Source organism: Miniopterus schreibersii (assembly GCF_964146895.1).
Source record: "Miniopterus schreibersii genome assembly, chromosome: 16".
Lineage (NCBI taxonomy): Eukaryota > Metazoa > Chordata > Mammalia > Chiroptera > Miniopteridae > Miniopterus > Miniopterus schreibersii.
The window spans coordinates 25,264,196-25,291,192 of NC_138116.1; the positions used below are offsets into that span (position 1 = coordinate 25,264,196).

Genomic DNA, 26,997 nt, shown 5'->3' on the forward strand with positions numbered 1-26,997 from the left:
ATAGTTTCCAGTGAGAGCAGGTGGACATGGATGCCGATGAGGTAGAGGCTATGTTCTTCCTTCTGGCCAAGCCCAGGCCAGCGGGCTGTATGTGTGTGTGTGTGATTGTGATGGGAAGAGGGAGCCTGACTCTCCTCAAAAAGCTAAATTTCCTTGCCCCCTCCCCTCACTCCTCAGGCCAGGTGGAGAACCACCTGTGGCAGGGAGAGAACAGGCTTCTTTGGAGGTCTGCACCGCTGCAGGCACTGGGGGCTCTGCGGGCTGGGGGAGCCTTGTGCTCACAGTGGCTCCATTCTCCAGCCCACACAGGCAGCGTTCCAGGAGTTCCTCCTGGCTGGCCAGGAATAGCTGGGATTCCTGGAGAAGGAACCAGCTCCCCCAGCCGCCCTGTCTTCTCTGCCTCAGCCAGTCTCAGCGTTTCAGCATCTGGTTCTCAGATCCTTCCCCCTCTACACCTGCTGGTGCCTCATTTGCACGCACATTGACCTTAGCACATTGACCTCAGCCAGACCGGGGCTTCCAGGGGAGGGGGAGAATGGTTTGGCGAGGTTCAGCCCTCTGCTCCCCACGGGCATTCCTGGCCCTGTGCCTTCATTTTTTTCCTCTGCGCGGGGGGGGGGGGGGGGGGGGGGGGGGGGGATGGCCTTTGACTGCCCTTGGATGCTAGTGCTTTGCTCCGCCCTGTCCCTGGGAGGCGGAGGGAGGAGGCTCTCCGCCTGCCCTTCCCTCTGCCTGGAACCTCTGCAGAAGGGAAGGAGGGTCCATCGCATCACGCTCACCGGAGCCGCCTCGCCCCATCTCAAGGCACTGAAACTTTGCTTACAGCTTTATTGAATGATCTGAGGGGAAGGAGCAGGTTTCTCAGAGGGGTGAGAGAACCCGGGGGTTACTTTCGCTAGGCGATGCTTCTGTCCAGTGGGCCAGAGGACCTGAAATACCCAAGAGATGAGTGTGAGGCTGTGCCAGGGGACGCTGGGTAATGCCAGGGAACGGGAGCCCCCGGGGACACTATAGGAGGAACGGAGCTCCAGGTGACGCTGGGCTCTGCATTGGGTGGGCGACAGACGACAGGTGGGACCGCCACATCCACGGTGGGCCTGCTTGCCTGTGGGGGGCGCTCCGGGGAGGAGTGGCTCTGAGAAGGGGCAGCTCTGGGATGTGCGGGAGGGCGCTCCGCGTCCGGGTACAGGAGAAAGTTGCGGGAGTCTAGGGTCAGGAGAGAATGGAGGGCACAACGGCTTTGGGGGAGGGCACTCCAAGGCTCCCCACCCCGTCCCGCCCGAAGCCCGCGCCTCACCCCGATCCGGGTGCTCCAGAACGCAGTGCGCAACGTAGGCCGGGTTGCTGTGCAGGTTCCTGCATTTCTTGCAAAAAAGGATCTCGCAGAGCGCACAACCCCCGCCGCGGGGTGGCGGCAGCTTTGTCTGCAGCACGCACGGCTCCTCCGGGAGGCTCCGCTTCCTGCGGACGGGGGCCCTGACGCTCGGTGCACCGCGCGGTCCCCTCCCGCGGGGTCCAGGGGCGCGCCCTCACCTGTCCGCGGGCGCCGCGGGGCCGCGGAGCAGAGTCAAGGGGAGGAGCCAGGCCCAGAAGCCGCTGTCCGCGCGCCGCAGCAGCGCCACCTGCTGGGTGCTGGGCTCCTGGCGCAGCGGGCAGTAGGACACCGAGCCGCGCTCGCGGCCCTCGCGGCCGTCCGCCTCCCCGCGCTCCGCCCCGCCCTCGGCCGCGCCCTCCTGCAGCGACCCCCCCTCATCTTCCTCCTCCGACCGCTCCTCCTCTGCCTCCTCATCTCTGTCCCCGGGCTCCCTCGGTTCCTTTTTCCACAAGGGGGTCTTCACGCCTGCGGGGGGCGGGGAGAAGGTCGTACCCTGACTATTGCCCACAACGCCCCCCCCCCAAAAAAAAGTCAGCCTGGTGGACGGTGCGAAGAGCCAGCGGGACTCCAAGAGAAAGTTACAGCGCCCAGGATTTCCCCGGCCAGGGGCCTGCCTGGCTGCACCCCCTCACCCTGGTTCCCCAGGTTTCTGCACTTCCAGGATTGAGACAAGTCACGTTGCTTCTGACCAGCTCCGTTTCCTCATCTGTGAAATGGGGGAAATCGTGCCTATCTCCAGGGCTGTTGTGAGGCAGGTGGGGGGGTCGCCTAAGGGCTTGGCCAGCGGGAAGCAATCAACAGGAGGTTGCAATGAGAGTGGCAAACCTGGAACAAATGATGGTTCATCACCTTCTTTCTAAGTGTCTCTAAGGTGGGGACTGGTCTCCGTGCAGGCTGTCAGTAAACATTAAGTGCACTGGTTGGAATTCTAACACGGGGTTGTTTATATTCTGTTTTCTAGATGGGACTTCCTTCTTCAAAGTGGGGCCTTGCCTTTAAGGAAGTCCGGCATCACCTGTGGCGGGTTGGGTGGCAACGTGGGCACAAAGCACGTGGATATCATTAGAAAAAGGTGACTCCAATGGGCAGAACAATCAGAAAAAGTGTCCCCTATGGGCACACCAATCGGAAAAACGTGTCTCTTCCTCCTTCCAGGCTTGACCCCAATTGCCAGCCAGATTTCAGTCACCACTGACCCCTCTTGCTGAGGTCTTTGCTCAGGGCACAAACTCCAGGGCTCCAAGCAGTAGCCCCTGCAGGCAGGAAGTTCCTGGGCTAAGGTGGGAAGTAACCTGCCTGACGGGAGGTGTCCACCCTCAGCAGCAAACACTGGCCCAACTGCACCGTGTGCCCTGCTGGCTGCTGGATCTGGGGAGTGGGCATTGTAATGAAAAGAAGGGGGAGGAAGGCAGAAAAGGCACAACCATTGAACCCTGCCCAACCTAAGGAGGTTGGAAACAAAGGGGAATGATAATAAAATTAACATCCGAGCCCACATGTATTAAGCACCAACTACATGCAATCACCGTCCTAAACTCTCTGTATGTCACATCTCTTCATCTTCACAGCCCCTCAGGTAAGCGATGAGGTCACAGAGGGGCCCCTGAATTTCATCCACGACTTTTGGAAACCTTTTAAGAAAAACTGCTTCAAAGATTCTGCCAGCGCTTGATGTTGGAGAACCAGGGCCCACTGTACTTTTGTTTAGGAAAATACATTAAGGAGTCTTCTGGTTGTGAAAGGCCGGACCCAGTGCACAGCCAGAAAGGGGTTCTGGGAACTTCTCAGGAGGTGGGGGAACTGGAAAGGAAGGTTGGGACTTTGGGTGCTGTGCTATGGAGTTTGGACTTTGGTAGAATCTGAAGTTCACAGAGGGGGTTAACAAAGGGTCCAGAGCTAAACTCCTGTTTGAACTCCATCACTGTGTCTGTCTCATCTCTCCCACAGTGCTCACTAAATACCAAAGGCCATGGCCCTTCAGCAGTGGGGGGCCATTGAACGTTCTGATGCAGGGACATACATGCTCAGACCTGTGTTTTAGGATGTTCCCTCTGATGGAGGGAGACCCACTTAGGAGCCATTACAGTAGTTCGGGCCAGAGAAGACAAAAGTCCGAACAGCAGGAGAGCAGATATCAAGAATATTCAAGAAAGAGCCCTGGAGGGTTGGGCTCAGTGGTTAGCACCTCAGCCCATGGCCTGAGAGTTCTGGGTTCAATTCCAGCCAGGGGCATGTACCTCGGTTGCAGGCCCCGGTCAGGGTGAGTGTGGGAGGCAACCAATCAATTTGTCTCTTTCACATCAATGTTTCTCTATCTCTCTCTCTCTCCCTTCCACTCTCTCTGAAAAGTAATGGAAAGAATGTCCTCAAATGAGGATTTAAAAAAAAAAAAAAAAAGAATATTCACGAAAGAGAAGGGAGAAGGTTTGTACTTGGGTGGGTATAATCTTCAAAAGGCTGGACTTCTCCGGGGTTACCATGGTGATGAGCTGGTTGGTCCACCCTGTAGTCAAGCCCCTCCTGTCCTCTGGTCCCACCCTGCCTCCAGCCCACTCACCGTTCTTATCCATCCTTCCCAAGGCTGTGTCGCCCTCGTCTCCTAATCAGAGCCTGGGATAAGAGGGAGTAGCAGAACCCACAGAACTTGACCTGGTCACTAGGGCGTCTACTGGATCACCCAGGGCGGGGCTGGAACCTCACCTGCCCATAGGGTTCCGCTCGGGCCTTTTCCAGAGCCTCCAAAAGCACTCAAAACCCAGATGTCCCCTACCTTCCCTCATGAAAAGGCATTAAGAGAGAGTAGAGGGTGGCTGTGGCCCCCAATAGTCAGGGTTCAAATCCCAGCTCTAGCACATAAGTATAAAAGGTGTCTGGCCCTGGCTGGTCTGGCTCAGTGGTTAGAGCATCAGACTGCGGACTGAAGCGTCCAGGTTTGATTCCGGCCAAGGGCACGCGGACCTCGGTTGCAGGCACGATCCCAGGCCCTGGTGGGGGCGCGTGCGGGAGGCAATCAATCGATGTGTCTCTCTCACATCCACGTTTCTCTGTCTCTCCCTTCCACTCTCTCTGAAGAGCAATGGAAAAAGTATCCTCGGGTTAGGATTAAAAAATAATAATAATAATAAAATAAGGTGTCTGCCCTCCAGCATGTTCTCTCTCTGACCCTCAGTCTCTTCATTTGTAAATCAGATATTGTGGTACAGTACCACTTTACCCAGCCCACAGAAACTGAAAGCATTGTTTATTTGTATCACTATTTTCTCTCCTCCCCTTTCTGTCCTTCCCTCTGCTTCCAGCTCATTCCTTAGCTCAGGGAAACCCAGCTGCCTGTCATGGGGACACTCAACCCCGTTGAGAGGATCATGTAAGTGAGGAACTAAGCCCTCTTGCTGCTCCAGTTTTCTTTTTCCTGGTCCATAAAATGGGTACAACTATCATGCCTGGATGCCTTTAGAAGGTAATGGAAAGAAATTTCCCTTCTAAAAGGTCAAGAAAAGCCCTGCATGATCTGAGACCCCATTTCCTCTCTGCCTCATGTCCCACCCCCTCTGCTATTCCTGGAACATGAAGCAGGCTCCTGCCTGAGCTTTTGCACTGGCTGTTCCCTCTGCCCGAGGACGCTTACCCCAGATACCTGCAGGCCCTGCTCCCTTACTTCTCTCAGGTCTCCGTTCAGTATCATCACATCAGTGAGGCCTTTCCTGACCACCTTATATAAAATTCGACACATGCCCCCATCTCTTTAGTCCTTCAGTTTTCTCCCTGGTATTTCTCACTCTGACTTACTCTAGATGGATTTGTTTGTCAACCAGCACCCACTAACATGCAAGCAGCCTCCATGAGGCCAGGGGCCTCATTTATTGCTCTATATTTACGCCTAGAAGAGCGCCTGGCACACAGTAGGTACTCAATACATATTTGAATGGATGCTTTGCTATGGCCCTGGGGTGAGGTCCCATGATTGAGAGCAGGTTCTCCAAAGAAAGTGGGGATTGTGGTGCATAGACAAAGGTGCTGGGAGAATCACTGAGAACTGGGACCCACCCGGTCCTGAATGTGTGGGTACTTACGGTCTGATACTTTCTGCATTCATTATACCTTTATTCCTCACACTCACAACACCCCAGAGAGGTAAATATTATTGTTCCCATTTTACAGTTGAGAAAACTAAGGCACAGCGAGGCTGGGCAGCATATGAAGGTCACAGAGGGATTTAGCAAAGGGTCCAGGGCTAGACTCATGTCTTTAGACTCTATCACTGTGTCTACTCGTCCCCATGCTACAGTGTTCACTACACACCAAGGGCCACAGCACCCCCTAGGCCTGGTTCCCTGCCCCTCATTCCCCAGAAGCCCCCACTGTGCTCAATCCCACCTCTCCTCCCTGCTCTGGCTCCAGGGCCGGCTCTGCAGGGCAGTCCTTGCCTGCCAGGAAGGGTTAACAAGGAGTGTTTGTAGCAGCCGCTGTCTCCAAGGAGAGGAGAGGGGAGGAAAGCAGAGTGGAGAGGCCCACAGCCACCCCAGGCTCCACCGCCGGCTGCTGGCAGTGGGGGGTGGGAGGCAGCCAGTAGCCGGACCTGTCCAGCCCTGGGGGGAGAGAGGAGTGTCCTCGCTTCCATCCGTCCTGGCAGGTGGCAAACTCTGAGTTGACTGGGCAGCCAGAGAGTGAGGTTGCTGCAGGGCCACCAAGTAGGTGAAGTTCTGGCAGGGACTGAGGAATGGGGGGGTGGGGAAGGTGGCACAGGACCTGGTGGAGGCAGCTGAAGCCAGTGGCAAGTAGCAGAACCTGAAATCCAAGGTTCTCAGAGGGTAGGAAGGGAACCGGGAGTCAGGGGGAACCAGCCAAGACACAGCAGGTGGCAGGAGTGTAGACAAGCAGCAGGAGAGAAGAAGTGCCCGCTTCCTCCTCTGCTGAGGATCAAGCCATGTCCCAGCCTGGGGGACGCAGGAGGAGGCCTCCAGTGCGCAGCATCCAGCCCTTTAAGTCCAGCGAGCAGTATCTGGAAGCCATGAAGGAGGATCTGGCCGAGTGGCTTCGGGATCTCTATGGGCTGGACATCAATGCAGCCAACTTCCTGCACGTGCTGGAGACCGGCCTGGTGCTGTGCCAGCATGCCAACGCCATCACCCAGGCTGCCCTGGCCTTCCTGGCCGAGGCACCTGCCCGAGCCCGGGGGATTCCCATGCCTCAGGCCGGGGTTTCCTGCAATGGGGCTGCCCAGCCAGGCACCTTCCAGGCCCGGGACAACGTCTCCAACTTCATCCAGTGGTGTCGCAAGGAGATGGGCATCCAAGGTACCCACCCTGCACCTCCCCTTCCCCAGACCCTTACTTTGCTGGGTGTCTACCTCCTCTCTGAGGCCCAGGCGGCGCTGAGGGTCAAAAGCCAGGGCCCTCCTTCCAGACTGGCCTTGGGCCAGCTCATCCCTTTTCATTCTTGTTACCGTATCTCATAGTAAATCTTCAGTAAATAAATGTGTTCATTGAATGATTCTTTCATTCAACAAACACATATTGAGTACCTATCTCCTTCGTGTGAAGCACCGTGCTGGGCCCCGAGGACCGAGAGCACTGGTACCCAGTGTCCAAGGACCTCATGGTCTAGGAAGGGAGACGGATGAGTGACTAGACATATGTCACAGCCCAGGGTGACAAACGCTCAGAGGAGAGGTGTGTGTGCTGGGAGTCAGGGGAGGAAACAGCTACCCCATGAGGTGGAAGGTGGGGCAGAGAGAGGCCGCATAGAGGAAGGAGATGTGAGTTGAGTCTTGGGCCTAAAGAGAAGTTTGGGGAAAGGGGACTTCTAAGCAGGGGAACAGCAGGGGCAAAGGTGTTTGGTGACTGGGAGAAGTTGCGGTGGGTGAGGGCGCAGGGCTGGGGTGAGGTGGTGAGAAAACAGGGGAGGAAGCTTTGGACATGGGGGGGGGCAGTCGTGCTGGGGCTTGTGAGACTCAGGGGAGTGAATGTCAGGATCCCTCATCTCCCTGGCCTTGGACCAAGCGGTGGGATGGAGCTGGATGCTGTGCCATCCTCCGGGCCAAAGGTGGCGAGTGTGAGGCAGAGGGAAGGGTTAGGCCAGGCTACTGGCTGGTGGCAAGGCAGTGAGGGTCAGGGTCGGAGGGGTGGTCAAAGCTAGTGTTCTGTCGAGCGCTTGCTTATGTGCTGGGCTTTGTCTGCAAACACTAACAACTCTCCTCACAACAATCCCATGAAACACTATATCCCCGTTTTACAGAAGAGAAGACTGAGGGCTCAGGGACTAGCCCAAGGTCATGCGGCTGGGGGGTGGGAGTGGCAGGGATCCCAGGCAGTCAGGCTCCAGAGCCTGTGCTCAACCCGCCTGGTGATACCGAGGCTGGAGGTTGGTGGATACTGGAGGTGCAAGGAGGAAGCAGAACAAACTGCTTCTTGCTCCTGGACCCATCCCGGCAACTGAGTGGGGAGAAGGCAAGGTGGAGTCAACCCTCCTCTCGCCCTGTCCCACAGCCAGGCCCCGAGCTCCTTTGCTCGGCGGTGTCACCTCTCCCCATCCCGGTCTCCCTGTTAGATGGGCCACCTTGCCTGCACTCGGTGCCCGAGCAATCCTGGCTTCATTTGGGATCCTCGGACCCAGGCTTCCTCCGGTGCCTGCCCCCCCCCCATGGCCCCAGGGCTTCCCGGCTCCGCGGGGGCCCAGGCCGCCCACCCACCCCGGCCTCTCCCTCCCGCCAGAGGTGCTGATGTTCGAGACGGAGGACCTGGTGCTGCGCAAGAACGTGAAAAACGTGGTGCTGTGCCTGCTGGAGCTGGGCCGCCGGGCCTGGCGCTTCGGGGTGGCGGCGCCCAGCCTGGTGCAGCTGGAGGCGGAGATAGACCAGGAGCTGCGGCGGGAGCGGGGCCTCCCCGCGCCCGACCCCCCGCCGCCCCCGCCGCCCCCGCGCCGGCCCCGCCACTTCCGCAACCTGGACCGCATGGTGAGGGGCGAGGGGCGAGGGGCGAGGGGCGAGGGGCGAGGGGGAGGGGGAGGGGCGAGGGGCTCGCCCCAAGGCCCCACCTTCCTTTGCCCCACCTTCCTTTGCCCCGCCTTCCTCGCCCCCTCCCCGTCCTGACCTCTCTGGGCCACCCCCTCCTTGAACTCCAGTCCCCCCACCCCGACACTAATCCACTGTGTGGCTTTATGCCATGTCCCACTCCGAGCCTCAACCATATATGTGCTCAACCATATATGAGCCTAATCACATATAGTAGCAGCTAAGCCGCTTATTACGTTTTTATTATAAATCCAGTATTCTACACCTCTCTCATTTACCCCCCCCCCCCTCCAGTGAGACAGTTTTTAAGGACACAGACCCTGCCACCCTCTCTGACACCCCAGGCCAAGTCGTGAGTTCCACTGCTTTGCAGTGGTGTGACTTTGGGCAAGTTACTGAACCTCTCTGTGCCTGTTTCCTTTCTGCAGCTAGGGAGAGTAACAGTACCTGGCTTCTGTGACTGACACGAGTACTAGATATTAAAGTGCCTGTGAAGTGTGCAGGACAGTGTCTGGCAGAGGGCCTTGTCATAGGAGTGAGCTCTTACTGTGAACCCCATTCTACCACTGAGGAATTGGGGTCAGGGAGGTTTCCTAACTCGCCCAAAGCCTAGGATAGAGTGGAGGCAGGACTCTGACCCTGTCAGAGCCTGTCCGATTCCAAGGCCACCATCTTCACCATCACACTCCACCACCTCCATCAGCTGACCATGTGGGCGCTGGACCATAGGTGGCCACTCAAGGTCTTGTTCTCATTGGGTCATTAAAAGTCTTTCCTATTCACTTCTCAGCCCCCAGCCCTGACCTCAGCAGAAGCCTTGGGCTGGCTCTGGGGACAGGCAGGCCCCCCCATTGGGCTTGGTCTAGCATGGGTGGTGGGGAGCTTGGGCACATGTGCAGAGGGAAGACTGAGCCCATGCCCGCTGCCCGCAGGTTCAGAGCCTTGTGAGCCACTGCACATGCCCAGTTCAGTTCTCCATGGTCAAGGTGTCTGAGGGGAAGTACCAAGTGGGGGACTCCAACACCCTCATCTTTATCCGGGTAAGTGTTGGGACTGAGGTGGAAGGGCCCCCAGGGTTAGCAGACTAGGATTTCCTTCCATGGTACCCTGCCCAGGCCTGAGGGCAAGGACAGGAAGGCACCATTCATCCTAACTTATCAGGCCTTGAGGCTGGCTTTCTCTCCCTGGAAAAATTCCAGAAGATTCCTCACAAAGTTGGCAAGCCTATCCCCTCTGTCATTAGGGCAGAACCACCCCCCACCATCTGCCTCCAACTTGGCCTAATTTTGAGGGGTCTGCAGGCAAAAGTGGGGTATGAAGGGTCCTCTCAAATTTCCATCACTCCACCCACAGGCTTGGTCAGAGCAAGGGGCTTGAGAACCCCAAGTCTGTGTTCAGTGCAGGGGTGAACCTCACAGTTCACCCCTCAGATGCCTGGCTTGGGATATTCTGCAGAATGAGCAGTAGTATCAGCGGAAATGTGCCTCCCACCACTTCCTCCACGCTCCATATCTGGCTGCTGAGCTGCAGAAACAGCCTATGGGGGGGGGGGGGCAGCAGCTCAGGGGCATGGCCAAGCCCTTTATTGCACAGACCACACCTGGGGACAGAGCCAGCTCCCTAGGCCTTCACCCAGACCCTGAGCCAATAGGATAGGCCTGTAAAATAGGTTGGGGCAAGGAATTGTGGCCCCACTTTTCAACTGAGGAAATGGAAGCTTGGAGAGACTGTGACTGAGTGGAGTGGGGCTGAGATTTCCCCGGATTCTTTGACACACTCACTGCAGAGCAAAGCCGTGGCCCAGTTTACAGTGGAGGGGGGGAAGAGAGGGCTCTGCGGCCAGATGACACAATACTTATGAGATCCCTTGTCTCGTGGGGCAACTTTCTGTTTGTCAGCCTGACTCCACCCTTGACAACATGTGCTATCTGATGCCCATCACGGAGGAGACTCAAGTGGCAAGATATGCACACTCCCAACTACACACTGTGTAAGGGGGTATGTGCACGTGTACATGGATGGGGTGTGTGCTGGAAGCCTGCAGGCTGGTCCAGAAAGAGGGAAAACTCTCCATTTTGCCCTCAACCTTACCCTTGTCCCCCTGCAGGTCCTCCGGAACCACGTAATGGTGCGTGTGGGGGGCGGCTGGGACACACTCAGCCATTATCTGGACAAACACGACCCCTGCCGGTGTACATCCCTCTGTGAGTCCCTTGAGAGTCCCCTCCCTGTGCTCTGGGTTGGGAGGCTGGAAGTGGGAGGTAGGTCTGATTTCCAGGGGCAACAGGTGTGGGGGGTCTAGAGAAAGGAAGGTGCTACAGAAGGTACAGGTGCGGTGCTCCCTGGGCCCTAGGAGAGCTGAGCGGGCACAGTGCAATACCAATTCCAGCCACAAGGTGACGAGATGACGCCAAGCACCCAGACAATCAGCATTTGGTCGGGGTGCATCTTGGCAGGGCTTAGGTCTGGCTCTGATGTCCACAGTGGTGGCACCAAGAACGACCTGGAGGGGTCTTTGGCCCTCCAAGAATCTCCATCAGCACCTCAAACCCCCAAATAAGCATGCAATCTAAGTAAAATGGGTGGACTTGCAAACGCAGCTTTAAACTATACCCCCCCCACTGAGCACTCTGACCAGATTTCATCCCCTAAACCCCTATAAGAAAATTCTGGCACTGGTGCTGTGGCTGTCACTGTAGGTCCCACTGCCTCTAATGTGGGATCCGGCATGTGGAACAGCTGTGGGAGAGGGACCAGCAGCAGGAATTTAATCCTTTCCTCCTCTCCCCCCTGTGGGGCTGTGTTGGTAGCACACAAGCCAGGCAGCTTCCTGAAGCCCCCCGTTCCACCGGTGCAGCATGAAGTGAGGGTGCTGGACGAGCCCTGGCAGCCGCAGCCTGCGATGACCGTCAGCCGCTCCCAGAGTCCACTGCCCCCTGTGGACTGGAAGACATATACCTCTTCGGGCCGAAAGCTGAGGCCCCGCGCCTCCTCCCCCAGACCCCACAGTGAATGCGGAGCAGGGGCAGGAGTCCTCAGAGAAACAGCATCGTCCCTAAGGTACAGGGGAGGGACAGGGCAGGGCCTCTTTCTCCTTTGATGTCCACATCCTCAGAGGCAACCCCAACCCAAGATAAAGGGAACGGGTCCCTTGGCGGTGCCCCTACCCCAACAAGACCTCAGGTGTTCAGAATCAAAAAAGCACTCGACACCTTTGGGATCATCTAGTTACTTCACATGCCCTCCCATTTCACAGGTGAGGAAGCTGAGGCCCATAAAGGGAACAGGTTTACCCAAGGCCTTTCTACCATTTCATGGCAGAGCAGACTCTAAGACTCCCCTGCCAGCCAAGACTGGTGACATGTAGTTGCTGGGTTTCAAGTAACTCAGGGTCCAGACCAGGTTTCTTTCTACTTGCTACACAGGGACTGATGGAGAATAAAGTTTAGCATTATCTGCCATGAGGAATACTCCTGGAGGGAGGGAGGGGGAGTATCTATTTCCTTCAACGTGAGGTCTGGCCCCTTTGGAGTTCTGGTTGGGGACAGGCCATCCCTTCCCAGTGCCCAGGGACTGGATTCAGTGACCTCGCCAGCCTTATGATTCTCCTTTTCAGGTGCCAGGAGAAGCCACCTGCTCCATCTCAGAGGCAGCTGCAAGTTGGGGACAGTCCACCCAGCCCCCAATTCTCACCCACCCCTAGGGGCCGAGACCCACAGTACACCTCTTCAGGGAAGAGGGAGGACAGACAGTTGTCTGTCCCCAGGGGAAGGACTCCTACATCTTGGGTTCATGAGGAGACAGACAACTGGGGAACCCATGCCAGGGCCCCCACTCCCCAGAGACTCCGAGCCCCTGAGGCTACTGCCAAAGGGACACCAGCAAGAGGACCATCTCCCCTGCCTCGTTACTCCAGTCCAGCCAAGACCATGGGCCCCAGGAAGCCACCTCAGGGTGAAGCCAAGGATGCTCCCTCCCAGCTCAGGGAGCCAGCAGTTGTCAGTTCCCCATCCCACCAAGGGGAACCCACCAAGATCCCTGTCCGGATGCCCCCTGCCCGACCTCCCACTCCAGGAAGCTTTCCAGGTACTGCAAGTGGAGGTCCTACAACAGAACTGGAGAGAAGCTCCATCCCACTAAGGGCTGCCATTGGAGTCCTGGCTGGGTCGAGGCATGGGGACTGCTCTGTGGAAGGAAGGCAAGGGGACCAGAAGCTGGACATCTGTGTGACAGTAGAAACTGGAGAGCCCTGTGGCCTGGGCCCGCAGGACCAGAAGAGGTGCACTCCCCTGACCCTGGAGGGCACCAAGGAGCCAGCGATCTCCCATAGCCTTGAGGAGCAGCTTCTGGCCAACATGAAGCTGCTGGAGGTGGGGACTGCCCATCCCCGGGGCCCAGGGTCTGGGCTCATCCCTCGCAGTGGAGTCTATGTCCCCAGCCTGGGTGGGCGGTGGCCTGAACCTGGGGGTCCTTATGACAAAGTCATCCAAGAACTGGCTCAAGGTCCCCCACCCCTTATTAAAGTAGACCTGGGAGCCTGGAAGGCTGGCCATACAAGCTCCCCTAAGTTGGCTGTTACCACATGCCCAGGAAGCCCAAAGGGGGAACTGGGAACCAGAGAGAGTATGCCAAGGACAAAGGCAACCTTGCTTGCCAAGGACACCGGGATGAAGAAGGTCCCAGCTCAAGGAGAGCAGGACTGCTTGGGCCCTACTGTGTTTGCCAGCCTGGAGGCCCCCACATCTTCCCCCTCAGACCCAAATTCTGACAAAGCCAAGGCATGTCCAGGCAAGGGCAGGAGAACCCTGCGGAAGCCCCGGAGAGTGCCCTCTATCTACAAGCTGAAGCTGAGGCCCAGAATCCGGCCCCGGAGAGACCACAGGCCGGAGAAGCAGCCTTCACGAATCCCGAAGCCCCTGGCCTACCTCCGCCTGGGTCCAGCTGGGGCGGCCCCTAGGGGCCGGCTGGAGAGGGCATCAGTGCTGGGTAGCAAGGGAGGGGAGGCAGCCCTGGGGGGTGGAGCCTGGGCAGGGGAGGAGGGAGGGAAGGAGGAAGAACCGGCTGCCCCACTGGAGAGCAGACCCCAGCGCTCGGAGGGCCTGGGGCCCCAGCAGCTTGATCAAGTTCCACTCCCGCCTGAGGAGGAGTCCTGGGTCTGAGGAGGGCTGGCTCATCCTGGGCCTGTGAAGAATGCCCTGGGACCCACTGGAATGCCAGCTGCTGGGACAGAAGGAAGGGTCTCTCACCTCAATACAGGGCCTTGGCCAGGAGGAGGCAGGAGACAAATATAGACTCCATCAGCCAGACGAGCAAAGGGGCAACCCATCACTCCCACTCCAACTCCAGAGCTAGGAAAGGGGCAGTGGGGCCACTGTATGTCTTATCATCCTCCCCCAGAACAGCTCCCCAAACTCCTGTCCTCTGGCCATGCCCACTGTTTCCACAACTCTTACAAGTTATTAAACACATGTGTCTGTCCTTGAATCTCCAGCTCTTGCGTCCCTCTCCCTGGGACAGTGGTGATGCAGGAAAGTGTAGCCTCAAACATTCTCCCACTAGGGGGGAAGGGGACAAGGGGAGGGAGCTGGGGTGAGAGTTTGGCTCTCTCTCTTGAGGCTCAGCCAACCTTGCCCCCAGACGGCCCACCTCCTGAAGTGGCTGGAGCATCAGCACCAAGGACAGGGACAACAGCCACCCTGCACAGATTCCTGTGAGACCAAAGTTCTGCTCTGGGGCTTGGGAACTGAGATCACTGGGAGTCAAGAGGGATGGTTGAGGGTGTTAACATATCTACACCCGTGAAGTTAGGCCAGAGGGGTCACAGAGGCTCAGCAGCAAGAGAGACAAAGACACAGAAACAGAAATGGGATTGAGTCCAGTTTTCCTGAGAGAGTGGCAGAGGGAGATGCTATGTTTCCCCTCTGGATGGTTTTGATCAGTGGGAGGGCTCAGAGGTAGGTGGAGAGGAGATGAGTCTCCACCTCTTCCGCTTAGTTCTTCTGGTTGACCTGGGCTTTGGGACTCAGGGCCACCTCACCACCCTCACCCTCCCTGCCCAGCAGGCTCAGTAGGGAGCCCTTCCCTTCCACTGTCAGAAACTGAGCCAACACCTTGGTACAGAAACGAGGGAAAACACTCCCTGATTTTTAATCTGACTTCCGATCACAGCTCAATGGGCGTCACACACACTTCCAGACCCTGTGGTGGGAAACCCTGGGTGGGGCGGCAGGGAGGACAGAGACTCAGAGTGGGGGTGGAAAAAATAGAAATCGAAGACCTGGGGTGAAGCGGAGGGGGTGAGGTGGGCCAGTCAGGCGATACATTCCAGTGGCTCCCATAGGGGCGGCCAGAGGCCTGGGTCCCCCACCCCCACTTCAGGTGCCTTAGAGCTGGGGGCCATGGTGATGGTGAGATGCTGCCATCCCTTAGTCTGTCCCCCTGGTGACCCAGGGAGCAGGATGCAGGGGATGAAGGGGGCAGCCCTCTTCCTTACCCTCCCAGCCACTCCAAGGTGTGGGGAAGGGGAGCCACCTCCTCTGCTTCAGAGGGAGGCTCAGAGGGCAGGTCACTTGCCCAAAGTCATGTAGCACAGCAGGGGCTAGAACCAGGAGTCCGAGGTCAGGGCGGTCACTGTAGGGCTGTGCTACCCCAGTGGGAGGAGGGGGAATCAGCCGGGGGATTCACAGATTCCCTCTCACACTGGATCTGGATGATAAACTCCCCACCCACACCCCCTCCCCCAGACTCCTCTCCATCACGGCTCTGGGCTACCTGATTTCCTGGTCTATACAACGAAGCTGGGCCAGGTCGAGGCTGGGTTGTTCTGTCTGCCCCTCTTCTAACAAGGGACCTTGCTATCCTCCCATCAGGCCAGGGATGAGGGCTCAGCCCCACGGAGAATTTGGCCTGGGGGCAGGGGACATGTACCATTTCGTGCCCTCCAAGTCCCCTGGGAATTCCTCAGGTGGCTCCTGGTATCTTCATTATTTTTGTTATTTCTAAATCGGTACAAAACTGACAGTGATCAGCTCTTGTGAGGAGAGGTAGACACCGGCCAGGCAGCCGGGAAAAGTGGGGCAGAGTGCGTCAGGGCATAGGGCCAACTGGTGTTTGGACAAGAGAGCGATGCTGAGGGCCTCCATCTAGGGGTAGGAATGCAGGCATATCTCCCTCAAGCAGGGGGTCCCCATAATTCTTTTTCTGGCTCTACCCCACCCCAGATTATTCAGGGTAATCTGAGATTCAAGCAGGGAGAGTCTGGGGCATCAGACTAGGGTGGGATGGAAAAACAGAGCCTTCACTGGCATAACCTGGCCTCCCACCCCCCTACCCTGGGAACCAGCCTGCCTACCACAGCTCCCCAAACCCTTCCCCCAATCTAACAGACCACCCAAAGCAGGAAGGAACAGGGGGCTGGAACCTGGTCTCATGGAAGAAAATCTATCCTTTGGGGGATTCCCTCTCTACACTCTGTCAAGAAAAAAAGTTTTAACCCAGGGGATGATCTAGCTTTGGGGTCGGGAAGGGGGTGAGGGGCACCCGGCAGGGACGGACCATCAAGTTAAGGCTGGAAGGTAGGTTGTTGTGTCTCTGGGGACTGCTGGGTGGGGAGGTCTCCCCGGACAGGGTAGAGCTCAGCTTTCTCCCCCTGACTAATCTGGGACCTCGACCCTCGGACCGACTGTGGTCCTTGGACCACCGCATCTCTCTGTCCTGCGCAGGTGGTGCTGACGGTCAGAAGGCGGGCCTCGCAAAGAAGCTGCCAGGATCTGGGACAAGGGGATGGACGAAATGAGAGCCCTGTGAACGGGGAAGGGGATGGGGATGGGGATGGGGCGGGGGGCCAGAGGGTGGATAAGACAGCAACTGACCAAGAGCCACTTGGGCGGACCGATGGACGTGGGAGGAAGACGCGGGGCAATGACAGACACACCCTCTGGAGAAGACTGGTGGGGGACCGGCTAAGGCAACACCTCCACATCCCCACCGTTTCCTGCGCTCACCCCAATCCCCAAAGGCCGTGGCGCCCCTTGGGGCCAGGCCGGGTACTGCATTAACTACAGCCCTAAAGGAGGCCTTCCCGGGAAGACAGATGCGGGAGCCTGGAGGCCGGCGGTTGCGGGGAGGCTCCCTCTCGCCCTCTGCCTCTCACCGCCAGGTGCGTGGCTGCGGGGGTGTTTCAGGCCCGCGCCGTAGGAGTTCTGTTCCCGCCGCTCGCCGCTCGGGCCCCGCAGCCCCGCGAGGGGCCGTCCGGGCGCGGGGGGCGGGCGCGGGGGCGGGGGCGGGTCCGAGCCTCAGCCCGCGGGCGCCGGGCGGGCGGTGGGCGCCTCACATGACAGCGCAGCGGTTGCGGCGCAGCGCGCCCTGGAAGCGCAGAGCAGCGTGCACGTGCTTGCAGCGGGCGCAGCCGACGCTCTTGAGCAGCTCGCTGAAGAGCAGCAGGATGTGCCAGTTGTACTTGGCCGAGCACTCCACGTAGCCACACTTCCAGGTCTTGCGCACCAGGTGCGACACGTTCCAGCGCGGGATCACGCGTCCGCGCTGCAGGTCCCGCTTGTTGCCCACGATGATGATGGGCGTCTCCGAGGTGCCAATCACCCTGGGGGCGAGGTGGGGCTTTCAGAACTCCACCAGTGTCCAAGCCACTGGGCTTCAATGAGGGCAGGCTGTGCCCGGTCAGTAATAGCACTACACCACCTGTTCCAGGCGCAGGGCTTAGCTCTGGAGGTACATTATATTCTCTAATCTGCACAACTGATCCAAAAGGGGGGTACTATTGTTATCCCCACTTGACAGGGGAGGAACCTGAGCCTTACATGTCCACTGGCCTGAAGTCATTCAGCAGAGTGGCCCTGGCAGTCTTGCCCCAGAGCCCCTGATCTAACCACTGCACTAGACTAGCCACCCCATGGTAAGGGTCCCAAAAGGAGTTAACAGAAATGGGGACAGCAAAGTGTCCTGAGTGCGTGCGTGTTTGAGTGTATGTGCGGGAACTGCCTCCCCCCACTGTACCGTTTTCATGGGCACTGGCTAGCACTGGGGCATCCACTGAGGTAGCAATGGACTGTATCCTGGACCCTCACCTTGTCTCTAGGATCTGCTGGCGGATGGTCTTGACGTACTCAAAACTGTCAAAGCAGCAGATGTCGTAGACCAGGATGTAGGCGTGGACGCTCCGGAGTCCCCTGCAGCAGGCATCGGCCCACTCCTGCAAGACCCCAGTTAGTGCCAAGGTTAGAGCGGCCATGAGGGTTCCCCTTGCCCCCAGCCACCTCCAGCCACAGGTTGACAGCACTCTCACCTGCCACTGCACCCTAAGCCTTCCACACCCATGCAACCCTAGGAAACCAGAGCCAGTGCAGAATGGAGCTCAGTGCTGTGGCTTCCCCATCCCAAGCTAGGATAGGGCAGGTCACACTGCACAGCCCTTGCAAATCTAGAGCTGGGATCTGCCTTGTCCCATTTTTTCCCCCAATCCATCATCCATCCGTCCATCCATCCATCCATCCTTGTTCAAGTACATTTATTAAGTGTCTCTAAGAGCCCACCCCTGAACTAGCTGTTGGACCTGCTGAAAAAGTCTCTATCTTCTCAGGCTCAGCTCAAATGCCTCCTTCAAGAAGCCTTCCTACAAGCAGGGGACTACTCCTTTCATCTCCTGTGGTTATAGCTGTTTCCATCCCCAGCTCCTCACTTCTGCTGTGAGCTCCTGAGAGAGCCAGAGCCAAACCAAGATCATCTTTACATACCTCCTCCCCACTCAGTGCCTTGCTCTGTGTCGGCTCTCAGCAGGCTCCTTAAGGGCATCGCCTAACCTGTGAGCTCTCCATGGTCCTGAACCCCACCTGGTCCGTGCTGGGATCAATGCAACTCCTGCCTGTAACACTGTCCTTAGATTGCTGCCTGATGTGCCCTTTCTGTCGGTTCCACTCTGCTCAGAAGAAAAGACTGAGACTGGATGCAGAGTGGGGGCTGATGTAGGGCCCAGGGCAGCTCTAGGGAGCCGGGACTTCCTGAATGCTTGTGGCAAATTCTCAGGGTGGGGTTGCAGCTGAAGATGAATAGACCCCTGGAAAGGCTGAGTGCACTAAAGAGAAGGTTCCTTAAGAATTAATGAGCTAATTAACTTGCCAGCAGATGGCAATTGCAAGAGCAGTTGAAGGGAGCCAGTGTGTGGAAAGAAGGTGGTCTCTGAAGTTGGGGGAGGGAGAGACCTCCAAAGCCAAGGGGAACCAGGGTCTTTCCTTTGAGAGGCCAGGCAAAAGATGAGACAGAGGTGCAGGTATGTCTCCTGTGCCAGCCTGAGTTGAGCTGGGGCAAAGACCAGGCATGAAGGACGACTACAGCTAGTCCTCCACCTCGGAGAAGGAATGAAAAGGAAAGACTTTGGTGGCACTGGTAGAGAGTTGCGCCTGACTCCAGAAAGGCACTTCCCAACTCAAAGGCTGAGAAGCTGCTGCAGTGATTTCCCCAGGGAGATGATGTGGCATCTTTTCTTTGTGCTGAGTTTTAACTTTGGTGCAGGGGGAAGACGCTGAGGACAAATCTAACAGGGTAGAAAACCATTAACTGGCATCTTGGACCAGGGAAAACAGCATTCCCCTGGACACAGTGAGCTCCAGGAGCGGAGGACCTACATTTGAACACGGCTTCTCCCCCAACCCACATAGGAGTGGAGATTAGTGGGAAGTGGGAGGAATGGGGAAACAGGCACTGAGGCTCCCTCCCTCTTCCAGCTCTCTGCTGGGGAGAGGGAACAGCTGCCAGCCTTCCAGGGTGATAGCCCCACCTCTTCCACCTCTTCCCCAACGTGCTGCCTCCTCCAGGCTGCCTCCCACCCACTTCTCTCTGGAGGCTCCTAAAAGGGAGAGGAGGAAGGCTCCCAATTGGCTGGCTTGTCCCTTCACCCCCGATTGAAGAGAGGGAACAAGAAAGCTCAGCTTCCCTTCCAGCTTGCTTTACAAAGGGTTCCAGGTTGTAAAGGGCTGTCTTGGGACCGTGTCAAAACATGAAAAGGAGCGATGGAAATTGAGTTCAGTTCCAAGAACATAGGAGGTGAGAGAGGTTCAACACCTGGGTCTCAACCGTGCATTTGCTAATCACTCCCTTGGTGGGTCACATGCGCCCTCCAACTTCAGCTTCCTTCACTGATAGGAGGAGAGGGGGCTGTGGAAGGAACAACTAAGGCTCAGACCCAGGAAACACCACTCTCCTGGGCTGAATTTCATCTGGAATTGGGGAAGAATGTAATTTTATTCTATTTTCAGGTGGTGGCCATCAGGATACTTGGGTTTTATATTTGATCTTTGAGGCTTCCTGGGTCTCTTCTCAGTACTTCTTTGCTCAAAGTCCCCTTTCCTGTGCTCCAGGAGTAAAGTCTTGGACATCCTGCAGAGTCCAAAACTTGGGTTCAATCAGAAAGAAAAAGGCCAACAATCCAATAGAAAGATGGGCAAAGGGCATTAATAGTTGTCAGAAAAAGAAATACAAAGGCCCTTAAACATTCAACTTTACTCATAATCAGAGATGCAAATAAAAACTACACGGAGACTATCAAATCTCATTGATCAGATTATTAAAATCCTAAAGTTTGACAATACACTCTGATGGTAAGGCTTTGGGGAGCCCTGGCTGGGTAGCTCAGTTGGTTAGAGCATCGTCATGATACGCCAAGGTTGTGGGTTCGATCGTGGTCAGGGCACACACAAGAAGCAACCAATGAATGCATCAGTAAGTGGAACAACAAACTGATGTTTCTCTCTCTCTCTCCCCCTTCCAATTTCTCATTCAAATCAAATTTTTAAAAAAGGCTTTGGGGAAACAGCACTCATGTATACTGCAACTTTACAGACAGGGAGGGGACTCTGACACCTTCCAAACTCCAGATGCATTTACCCTTGAGCTAAGCAATGCCTTTCCAGAAATCCATCCCACTGATATACCTCCCTATGTACTAAATGGCTGTGTACGAGGCTACTCACTGTGGCACTATTTGAAATAGCAAAAGACTGGAAACAACCCATTGTCCAACATTTGGGGAACTCCCTAGTACATCTCTCCAAAGGACTATAGCATAATCATAAAAAAATAATGAAAATGACCTCCTCTAGATACTGACATGGAAAGACCTTCAGGTTATAATGTTAAATCAAAAAAAGAAGGTGCAGAACAGTTGGGTTTTTTTAATGTAAGAAAGGGAGTGGGATAAGAATACATTTTCTTAGTTGTGCAAAGAAACACTGAAAGCGTGAATAAAAAACAATGAGAATGGCCTTAGAGAGTGGAGCAATGATCAGGGTGAACACAGTCATAAAAAACAGGCAGGTGTGGGACTGAGATTTCTCTGGGTGTACCTTTTTACCAAGTTTAGACTTTTAAATTGTGTCTTACCTACACCAAACTTGAAATTAAATTAAAATTAAGTACACAACGAAATGGGAAAAGCTCAATGTGCAGGCCTGGAGTGAGATCTGAGACTCAGGCTACTGTTAAAGTCTCCTTTGGAGAACTAGGTCCTGACCCCAGACCCACCGCCCTGACCTCGCTGTTCCCAAGGGGTGGATGCGTGGATCAGACTTTTGTCGTTGATGCTGATACCCTGCACCTGGGATGGCAGAAACACGTGTCCTTGAGGTTGGGCCAAGGCCCTCCTGCCCGAGTTTGCTGAGACAGTGCTGAGCATGGGTCCTTCCCCAGCCTCTACCCAAGAGATTGCTGTATTTGCACAATTCCAACTGGCCAATCCACGGCCCCTGTCTTCCTGTCTCCACCACTGTGCCTATTCTTCTGAGCAAAACCTCTGCACACTCTGGTTAGGGGCTGACTTCAGTGAGCAGATGTATCTTAGAGCTCAGCTACCCCCTCTCAAGCCAGAGGCAGAGAGAAGGGAGGAGGACTTGGTTCCTGTGAGCCTGGGGAAGGAGCACTGTCAGCCAGGGCAGAGCATCACTTAAGAGAAAAGGCCCTTGGGCAAGAGACCTGTCTCTGAGAACACACTTTTCCCAGGTCCTGGCCTTTTTTTCCACTGTCTCTTCTACAGACCATTCTACCCCAGTGCCCAGTACAGAGCTTGGCACACATTAAAACACTCACCAAATATTTGTAGAATAAACCAGCACACAAATGAATGGATTCCTGGTAGGGCTCTACTCTAAGCCCGGTGGCCCCTGGTGCAGCGCGGAGCTCTCCAAGCCAGCGGTGGAGGCCGGGCAACAGGGCCAGAGCCTGGAGAGGGCTGGAGTCCAGCCTCTCCCCTGCCCCTCCACTCCCACACTGCCCCCTGCCCCGTGGGCCCTCCTACCTGCAGCGTGTTGACAGGGAAGGCGCTGATGGGCGGGAAGTCGAGGATCTGGAGGTCGTGCACATGGCCGTTCATGACGACAGCAGGCAGGTAGAGGCGGCGGGCGGTGGTGGGCACGCAGACCTCGCTGAACTCGTTGTACAGGAACTGGCGCACAATGGCACTCTTGCCCACGCCTCGCGCCCCCAGCACGGCCACCCGGTAGGTGGAGACCATGCCTCTCGCCCCGCGCCGCCACCGCGTCCTCGCCGCTGCCTGGGGCTCCCCCGGGCTGCATATTCCAGGGGCTGGGGGCTCAGCCACCGTCAGGACCAATCATCGCTGCCCCTGCCCGCCCTGGGCCCTCTGTGGCCTCCACCTGGACTGTGGGGACAAGAGGTGCGCTTGGTGGGCTGGCTTCAGGGTCTCTGCTGAAGCTTTTACTGCCACTCAGAATGCCTTCCCTTGCCCAGAACCCCCATCTCGAGAATCTACCGAAATCCTCTCCATCTTTCCTTCATTTGTTCCCTTCGCTCCCACCAGAGGGAAATCAACCTTTCGTGACCTGTATTATGACCTGACTTTTGGCCAACCGAGGCAGGGTGCAGAGCAGGGAAATGAGCACTACAGCCCAGCTCCCCACAGAGCCCAGGACATGCCTGGGTCTCCTCCTCAGGGCGAGACTAGGCCAGTGCGCCTCAGTGGACGCACTCCTGGCATTCCTTAGAGGGAGAATTCTTCATTGGGCAAGACTGTTGGCACACTGCAGGAAGTTTTACATCCCCAGCGGCCAGCATCAGCAGCCTCCAGTCACAGTGACGACCCAAAATGCCCCCCCCATTTCCAAATGCCCCCATTGAGAACCCCTGAACGAGATGACCACTTGGCTCTGGAGGGCAACACTTGTTGAGCACTAACTCTGCGTGCCCACAAGGTTATCCCCAGTGGAACACAATATCCCTAAGGGATAGGTATTCCCACTTTAGAGAGATGGCCCAGAGGGAGTAAGAAATGTACCCAAAGTCACGCAGCTGGGAATGCCAACTACTCCTTTCTACAATGTCACAGTACTTCCAACTTCCAGCTGGTAATGCCTACTGGACAAGGACTGTGTCTGATTCTCTGGCAACCCGTGTTCAAAGGGCTTGGCACACAGCAGGTGTGCTAGCAGCCAGGAAAGGGCTGCTACAAGGTTGGACCTTGCCATGGATTCATTAGCTCCTTGCTTGCTCAGTTTCAGTAACTTTGGAGCTTGGGCATAACCTCAGCTATGTTTTCTAGCTGTGGGTCAGTGGGTGAATCACCTGCCCAATCTGAGCCATGCTCTTTACATATATTAAATGGGTCAATCACCCCTACTTTGGAGATAATCTACGTAAATCTCTTAGCTAGGTGCCTTCTCTTTTGGGGGAGGATGGTGACCAGGGAGGTTGCTACACGCCTGAGACCTCCTGGTTGGGGACTATTCCCAGGAAGGACAACACCAGTGCCTGCTAAGCGGGTCCAGGGCAGATGGGTTTGCTGGATTTGGATAGGGCCGTGCTTTACGGGTTGTGTGTATGTTTTCTGTGCGGATGCACGTTCTTTCCACACATGCACAGCTGAATGTACCTCAGTCTGTCCTAGTTCAGAAGACCTAACCCATTAGGTATATGTACCAACAGCATAGCAAATAAAGGGCAGAATTTGGAGTGAGACCCACCAGGGTTGATTTCCCAGGTCTGCCGTTCACCTCAAGTGTGACCTTGGGCAAGAAACTTCAGAGGTGTGGTGAGGTTGTACAGGTAATTCCTGGTGCCTGGCACAGAGCAGGTGTTCAACGAAGTGGTCATGGTTATGTACAGGGGTCCTTCTTTCACCTAAGGTTGCTAGGAACTCCTAGCAATTCTGGGATGGGTCACTATTCACTTTTGCTCACATACATGTTTTGTGTGCATGCGTGTGTGACTCTTTCCCCCATTTTATTGAAGGTAAAAACAAGAACCAAAAAACCCCACAGAGACTTAGGAAAGCGAAGACCACAGAGCCAGTTGAGTTGTCAACTAAGACTAGGACCCGGATCTCCTTCCTGCCCCATGTGGTGTCCTCTCCTCAACAGGTGCTTATGGGCTCCCAACTGGGGTAAGGACCAGTCCCTCCTCCCTATAAGCCCCTCCAGGCCCTGGGTCCCTCAGGCGTCCCTGGACACTGTCAGCTTGGCAGAGAGCCTCTGCTGGGTTAATTACATAACCAGTCCGAGCAGTGGGGAGGGGGACATCCTAGGCAAGGAAAAGAGGGCAAGGAGTCCAAGAGTCCTCTGCCTCTCTGGGTGTGGCAACTTAGATGTATCTAGGATGAACCCTACCTGCATATTCTCCTGGACAACACGCTCCCTGACCAGAAATCAGTCTTTTTTGGGGGAACAACGGAAATGAAAGCAGGGCACAGTGCTAGAGCCAGGGAGGGGTGCAAGAGAGGCCCCCAGGCCGGGGCAGCCTCCTGGAACTCACCAGGCCAACGTGTGGCCCTGCCCCTGACTCAGAGGTGACCGGTGCCCCCTCCTTCTTCCCAGGCAGGGGTCCTGGGTCTAAGTGTCTATTAATCCAACATAGCCAGCAGGGTGGGGGTGAAAGGGGGCTGTCCAGGGAAGCTGGGCCCGGCCCCTGAGCGCTCCCTCCCCAAGGCCTGCGCTCTGCAGTGAGTCTGCAGACAGCGCTCGGCAAAAGCCTGGGGACACACACAGGGGCCAAAGCCTGCTTCTTGCCCTCTCCCCTCGGCCTGGACACCGAAGTCTCTGCCCCACACTGAGGACCGGGCCTTTTCGGTCCCGCGGGCCGAGTCGCACGTCTGCCCGCTGTTTGTCCCCACCACGTTCATGTGGGAGTGGGTGGGTGGCTGGGTGGGGGCTTCGAAGGATGCTGGGTTACCTATGACCTGATTGGTAGGAGTTTAGGGGGGATGCGAGAGCCTAGCTTGCTCTCCGCCTCCAGCACCTGGCAGGCGCCCCCACCCCCCAGCGCTGGCTCTCACGTGGCCGCCCCGAGCCGCTTCCCCGCCAGCCCGCCGGCCCCCTCCTCCCTCCTCGCCCAGCCCCGGGCGCCCCGGCCGCTCCCGCTCACCCACCCCGACCCCGCGCCCCCAGCCCGACTCAGCGCCTGCCCCGCCCGCGCCCCTCCTCCCGCCGCTTACCCGGGGCCGTCCTAGCTGCCCCCAGCCCGGGCCGGCCGGCGGGGCCGCGCTCCCCCCGGGCTCCGCGCTGCCCCCGGCTCCCCGGCCCGGGGGGAGAGAGGAGGGGGCCCCGGCTGCCCTGTCGAGGCGGGCTCAGCGGCGGGCGCGGGGGGCAGGCGCGGGCACCGAGGGGGCAGCACCTCCAGCCCGGGCTCTCCCTCCGGAGCGTGCCGCCCGCTAGCGCTGGAAGGAGGGAGGGGGAGGAGGGTACACGGGGCGGGGCTGGGGGGGGCTGCTGGCATTCCGCTGGGTCCCTGAGCCCGACACATTCACTGGGGCGACCCTGGACGAATTCTCGAATCCCTGGACGCGACCTTCACCCCCTTCGGACTCTCCTTGCGATATTTTTGGTCTAACCTGGAGGAGTGGGAGGAAGGGACCAGAGAGGCCCTGGTGCCTTGTGCTTCACTCCAGGCCAGGCTAGCTCAGACCAAAGCTGCTCTGCTTCCAATGAATGACCTCTACAACCCTAAAAACGACTGCTCCCCTCTCCTCTCCAGGCTGGGAGATACCAGGGCTTGAGGGCAGACTCCCCCCTGTACTCTAAAACAATCGTCACCGGCGTCATTCATCATCAGTAGCTAACATAGATGCGCATCTAGTAAGTGCCAAAGTGCTCTGAGCTTTGCCTGTATCCTCAAATGTCACCCTCACAATGCTATGGGGTAGAGCCTGCTTCTCCTGTTTTACAGATGAGACAGCCGAGGCCGAGAGAGGCTGAGTAACTTGTCTTAATGAAGTGCGAATTGTGGAATATAAGGTTGGGAGTTCCCCGCTGGGCAGCCGCTGACGAGCTTGGGATGGGGCTCGCAGGCCAGCGGGGTGACCAGAGCTGCCAGGCAGCGCTGATCTGCACTGTGCGCCAAGCCAAGGCTCGGAGGGACTGCGGAGGGAGTGGACCACCTCGGCAGGGGAGCCAGTGGAGGCGACTTTCAGGGAAGGAGCCTCAAAAGCAATGGGCTGGGGGTGGCAGGGTGGGGGATGTTGTGGCCAAGGAGGGCTTGTAGGTGAGAGCAATTACAGAGGCCTGAAAGTGAGTCTGGGAACCAGACCTGCACCCAGCATGGTGAGGGAGAGGAGGCTAAGTTGGTTGAGGTGAGGCCACAAAAGCCTTGATTGCTGGGTAAAGAGTTTGGATCCAGCCCTGTGCTGGACGGAAAGCCATTGAAGGGTTTTGAAGCAGGGTAGTGACCTGGTCACAGTTGTATTTTAGATGCCTGGAGGGGTGCGAGGAGGGGGGAAGCTCTGAAACATGTTTTTACTTCTGGGACCCGGCATGCCCCACGACTTTCTATTACTTGTGGGCCATGGTTTCCTCATGGAACCCAGTTTTCCTCTTTTTCGGCTCTGCATTTTGGGCACCTTCCCAATTGCTCCCTCCTTTCTCCTGTCCAGACAGAAAGCATAGTGGTAATGAGCCAGAGTTCACAATCAGCCAGATCTGGATTTAAATCCTGGCCTTACCACTTACTATCAGACTGAAGGCAAATAACTTGAACTCTCCAAACTCTGGTTGTCTTATTTGTAAAATGGGGGATGTGATTCCCACACCAAAAATGAGCTGCGTTGAGTCAAGTCCTTAACGCAGCACTTGGCATGTAGGAAGTTTCAATGTGTGGCCTTTATTTTCCCTTTTGTCTTTTAGAGACACACAGCCATTCATAGAGGAGCTTGAACACCACCTTGGGAAAGTTTCATTTATTCCGGGTGGGCTCCCAAGGGGTTTGCGTGGGAGTAGGAGAAAGTTCACAGCAGCAGCTGAAAGCAAACACAGGGCAGAGAAGCATACGGCTTCCTCTTGGAGTGCCATTTTTGGGTGGAAAAGCGCAGATTTACTGGCCCCACGAGATCACAGTGGTCACCGAGTGCCTCCTAACTTAATTAAATCAACCAGGGCACTATCTATCCCGCCAGTGTATCTGAGAATCTTTAATCCTTACTCTCTGGAGGATCCTAAGCTTTATGCCTACTCCCCCGGGCCATGACTCTTCATTCTGGTTCTATTTCAGACCAAGTGGACTAGAAATAAGGAACTGAGCAATGCTCACACCCACACCTTGGGGCCAGTCTTCTCCAAAGCTTCTCGACTTTGGAGTATAACTAGGTTATACTAGGGAAATACAGAGC

The 26,997-nt window shown here is 56.6% G+C and overlaps 3 protein-coding genes across 3 annotated transcripts; 1 reads left to right on the forward strand and 2 right to left on the reverse strand.

The window, feature by feature from the left end:
- Nucleotides 1–895: 895 nt before the first annotated feature.
- On the reverse strand, nt 896–3,945 carry LOC308568818 (uncharacterized protein C17orf50; the record flags this gene model as incomplete). Its single annotated transcript, XM_081162027.1, has 4 exons — nt 896–929; nt 1,270–1,461; nt 1,534–1,840; nt 3,933–3,945. The coding sequence occupies 4 exons, from the start codon at nt 3,943–3,945 to the stop codon at nt 896–898; spliced, it is 546 nt and encodes a 181-aa protein (XP_081018153.1).
- Nucleotides 3,946–6,299: 2,354 nt separating this feature from the next.
- Nucleotides 6,300–13,543, forward strand: GAS2L2 (growth arrest specific 2 like 2; the record flags this gene model as incomplete). The annotated part of the gene is made up of 6 exons (XM_081161464.1): nt 6,300–6,669; nt 8,086–8,327; nt 9,317–9,424; nt 10,492–10,588; nt 11,195–11,444; nt 12,001–13,543. The coding sequence occupies 6 exons, from the start codon at nt 6,300–6,302 to the stop codon at nt 13,541–13,543; spliced, it is 2,610 nt and encodes an 869-aa protein (XP_081017590.1).
- Nucleotides 13,544–16,712: 3,169 nt separating this feature from the next.
- RASL10B (RAS like family 10 member B) lies at nt 16,713–25,001 on the reverse strand (the record flags this gene model as incomplete). The annotated part of the gene is made up of 4 exons (XM_081162538.1): nt 24,832–25,001; nt 21,685–22,047; nt 17,468–17,592; nt 16,713–16,983 (listed from the first exon to the last, which is right to left on the reverse strand). The coding sequence occupies exons 2-4, from the start codon at nt 21,898–21,900 to the stop codon at nt 16,713–16,715; spliced, it is 612 nt and encodes a 203-aa protein (XP_081018664.1). The 5' UTR covers nt 21,901–22,047; nt 24,832–25,001.
- Between the last annotated feature and the right edge of the window lie 1,996 nt (nt 25,002–26,997).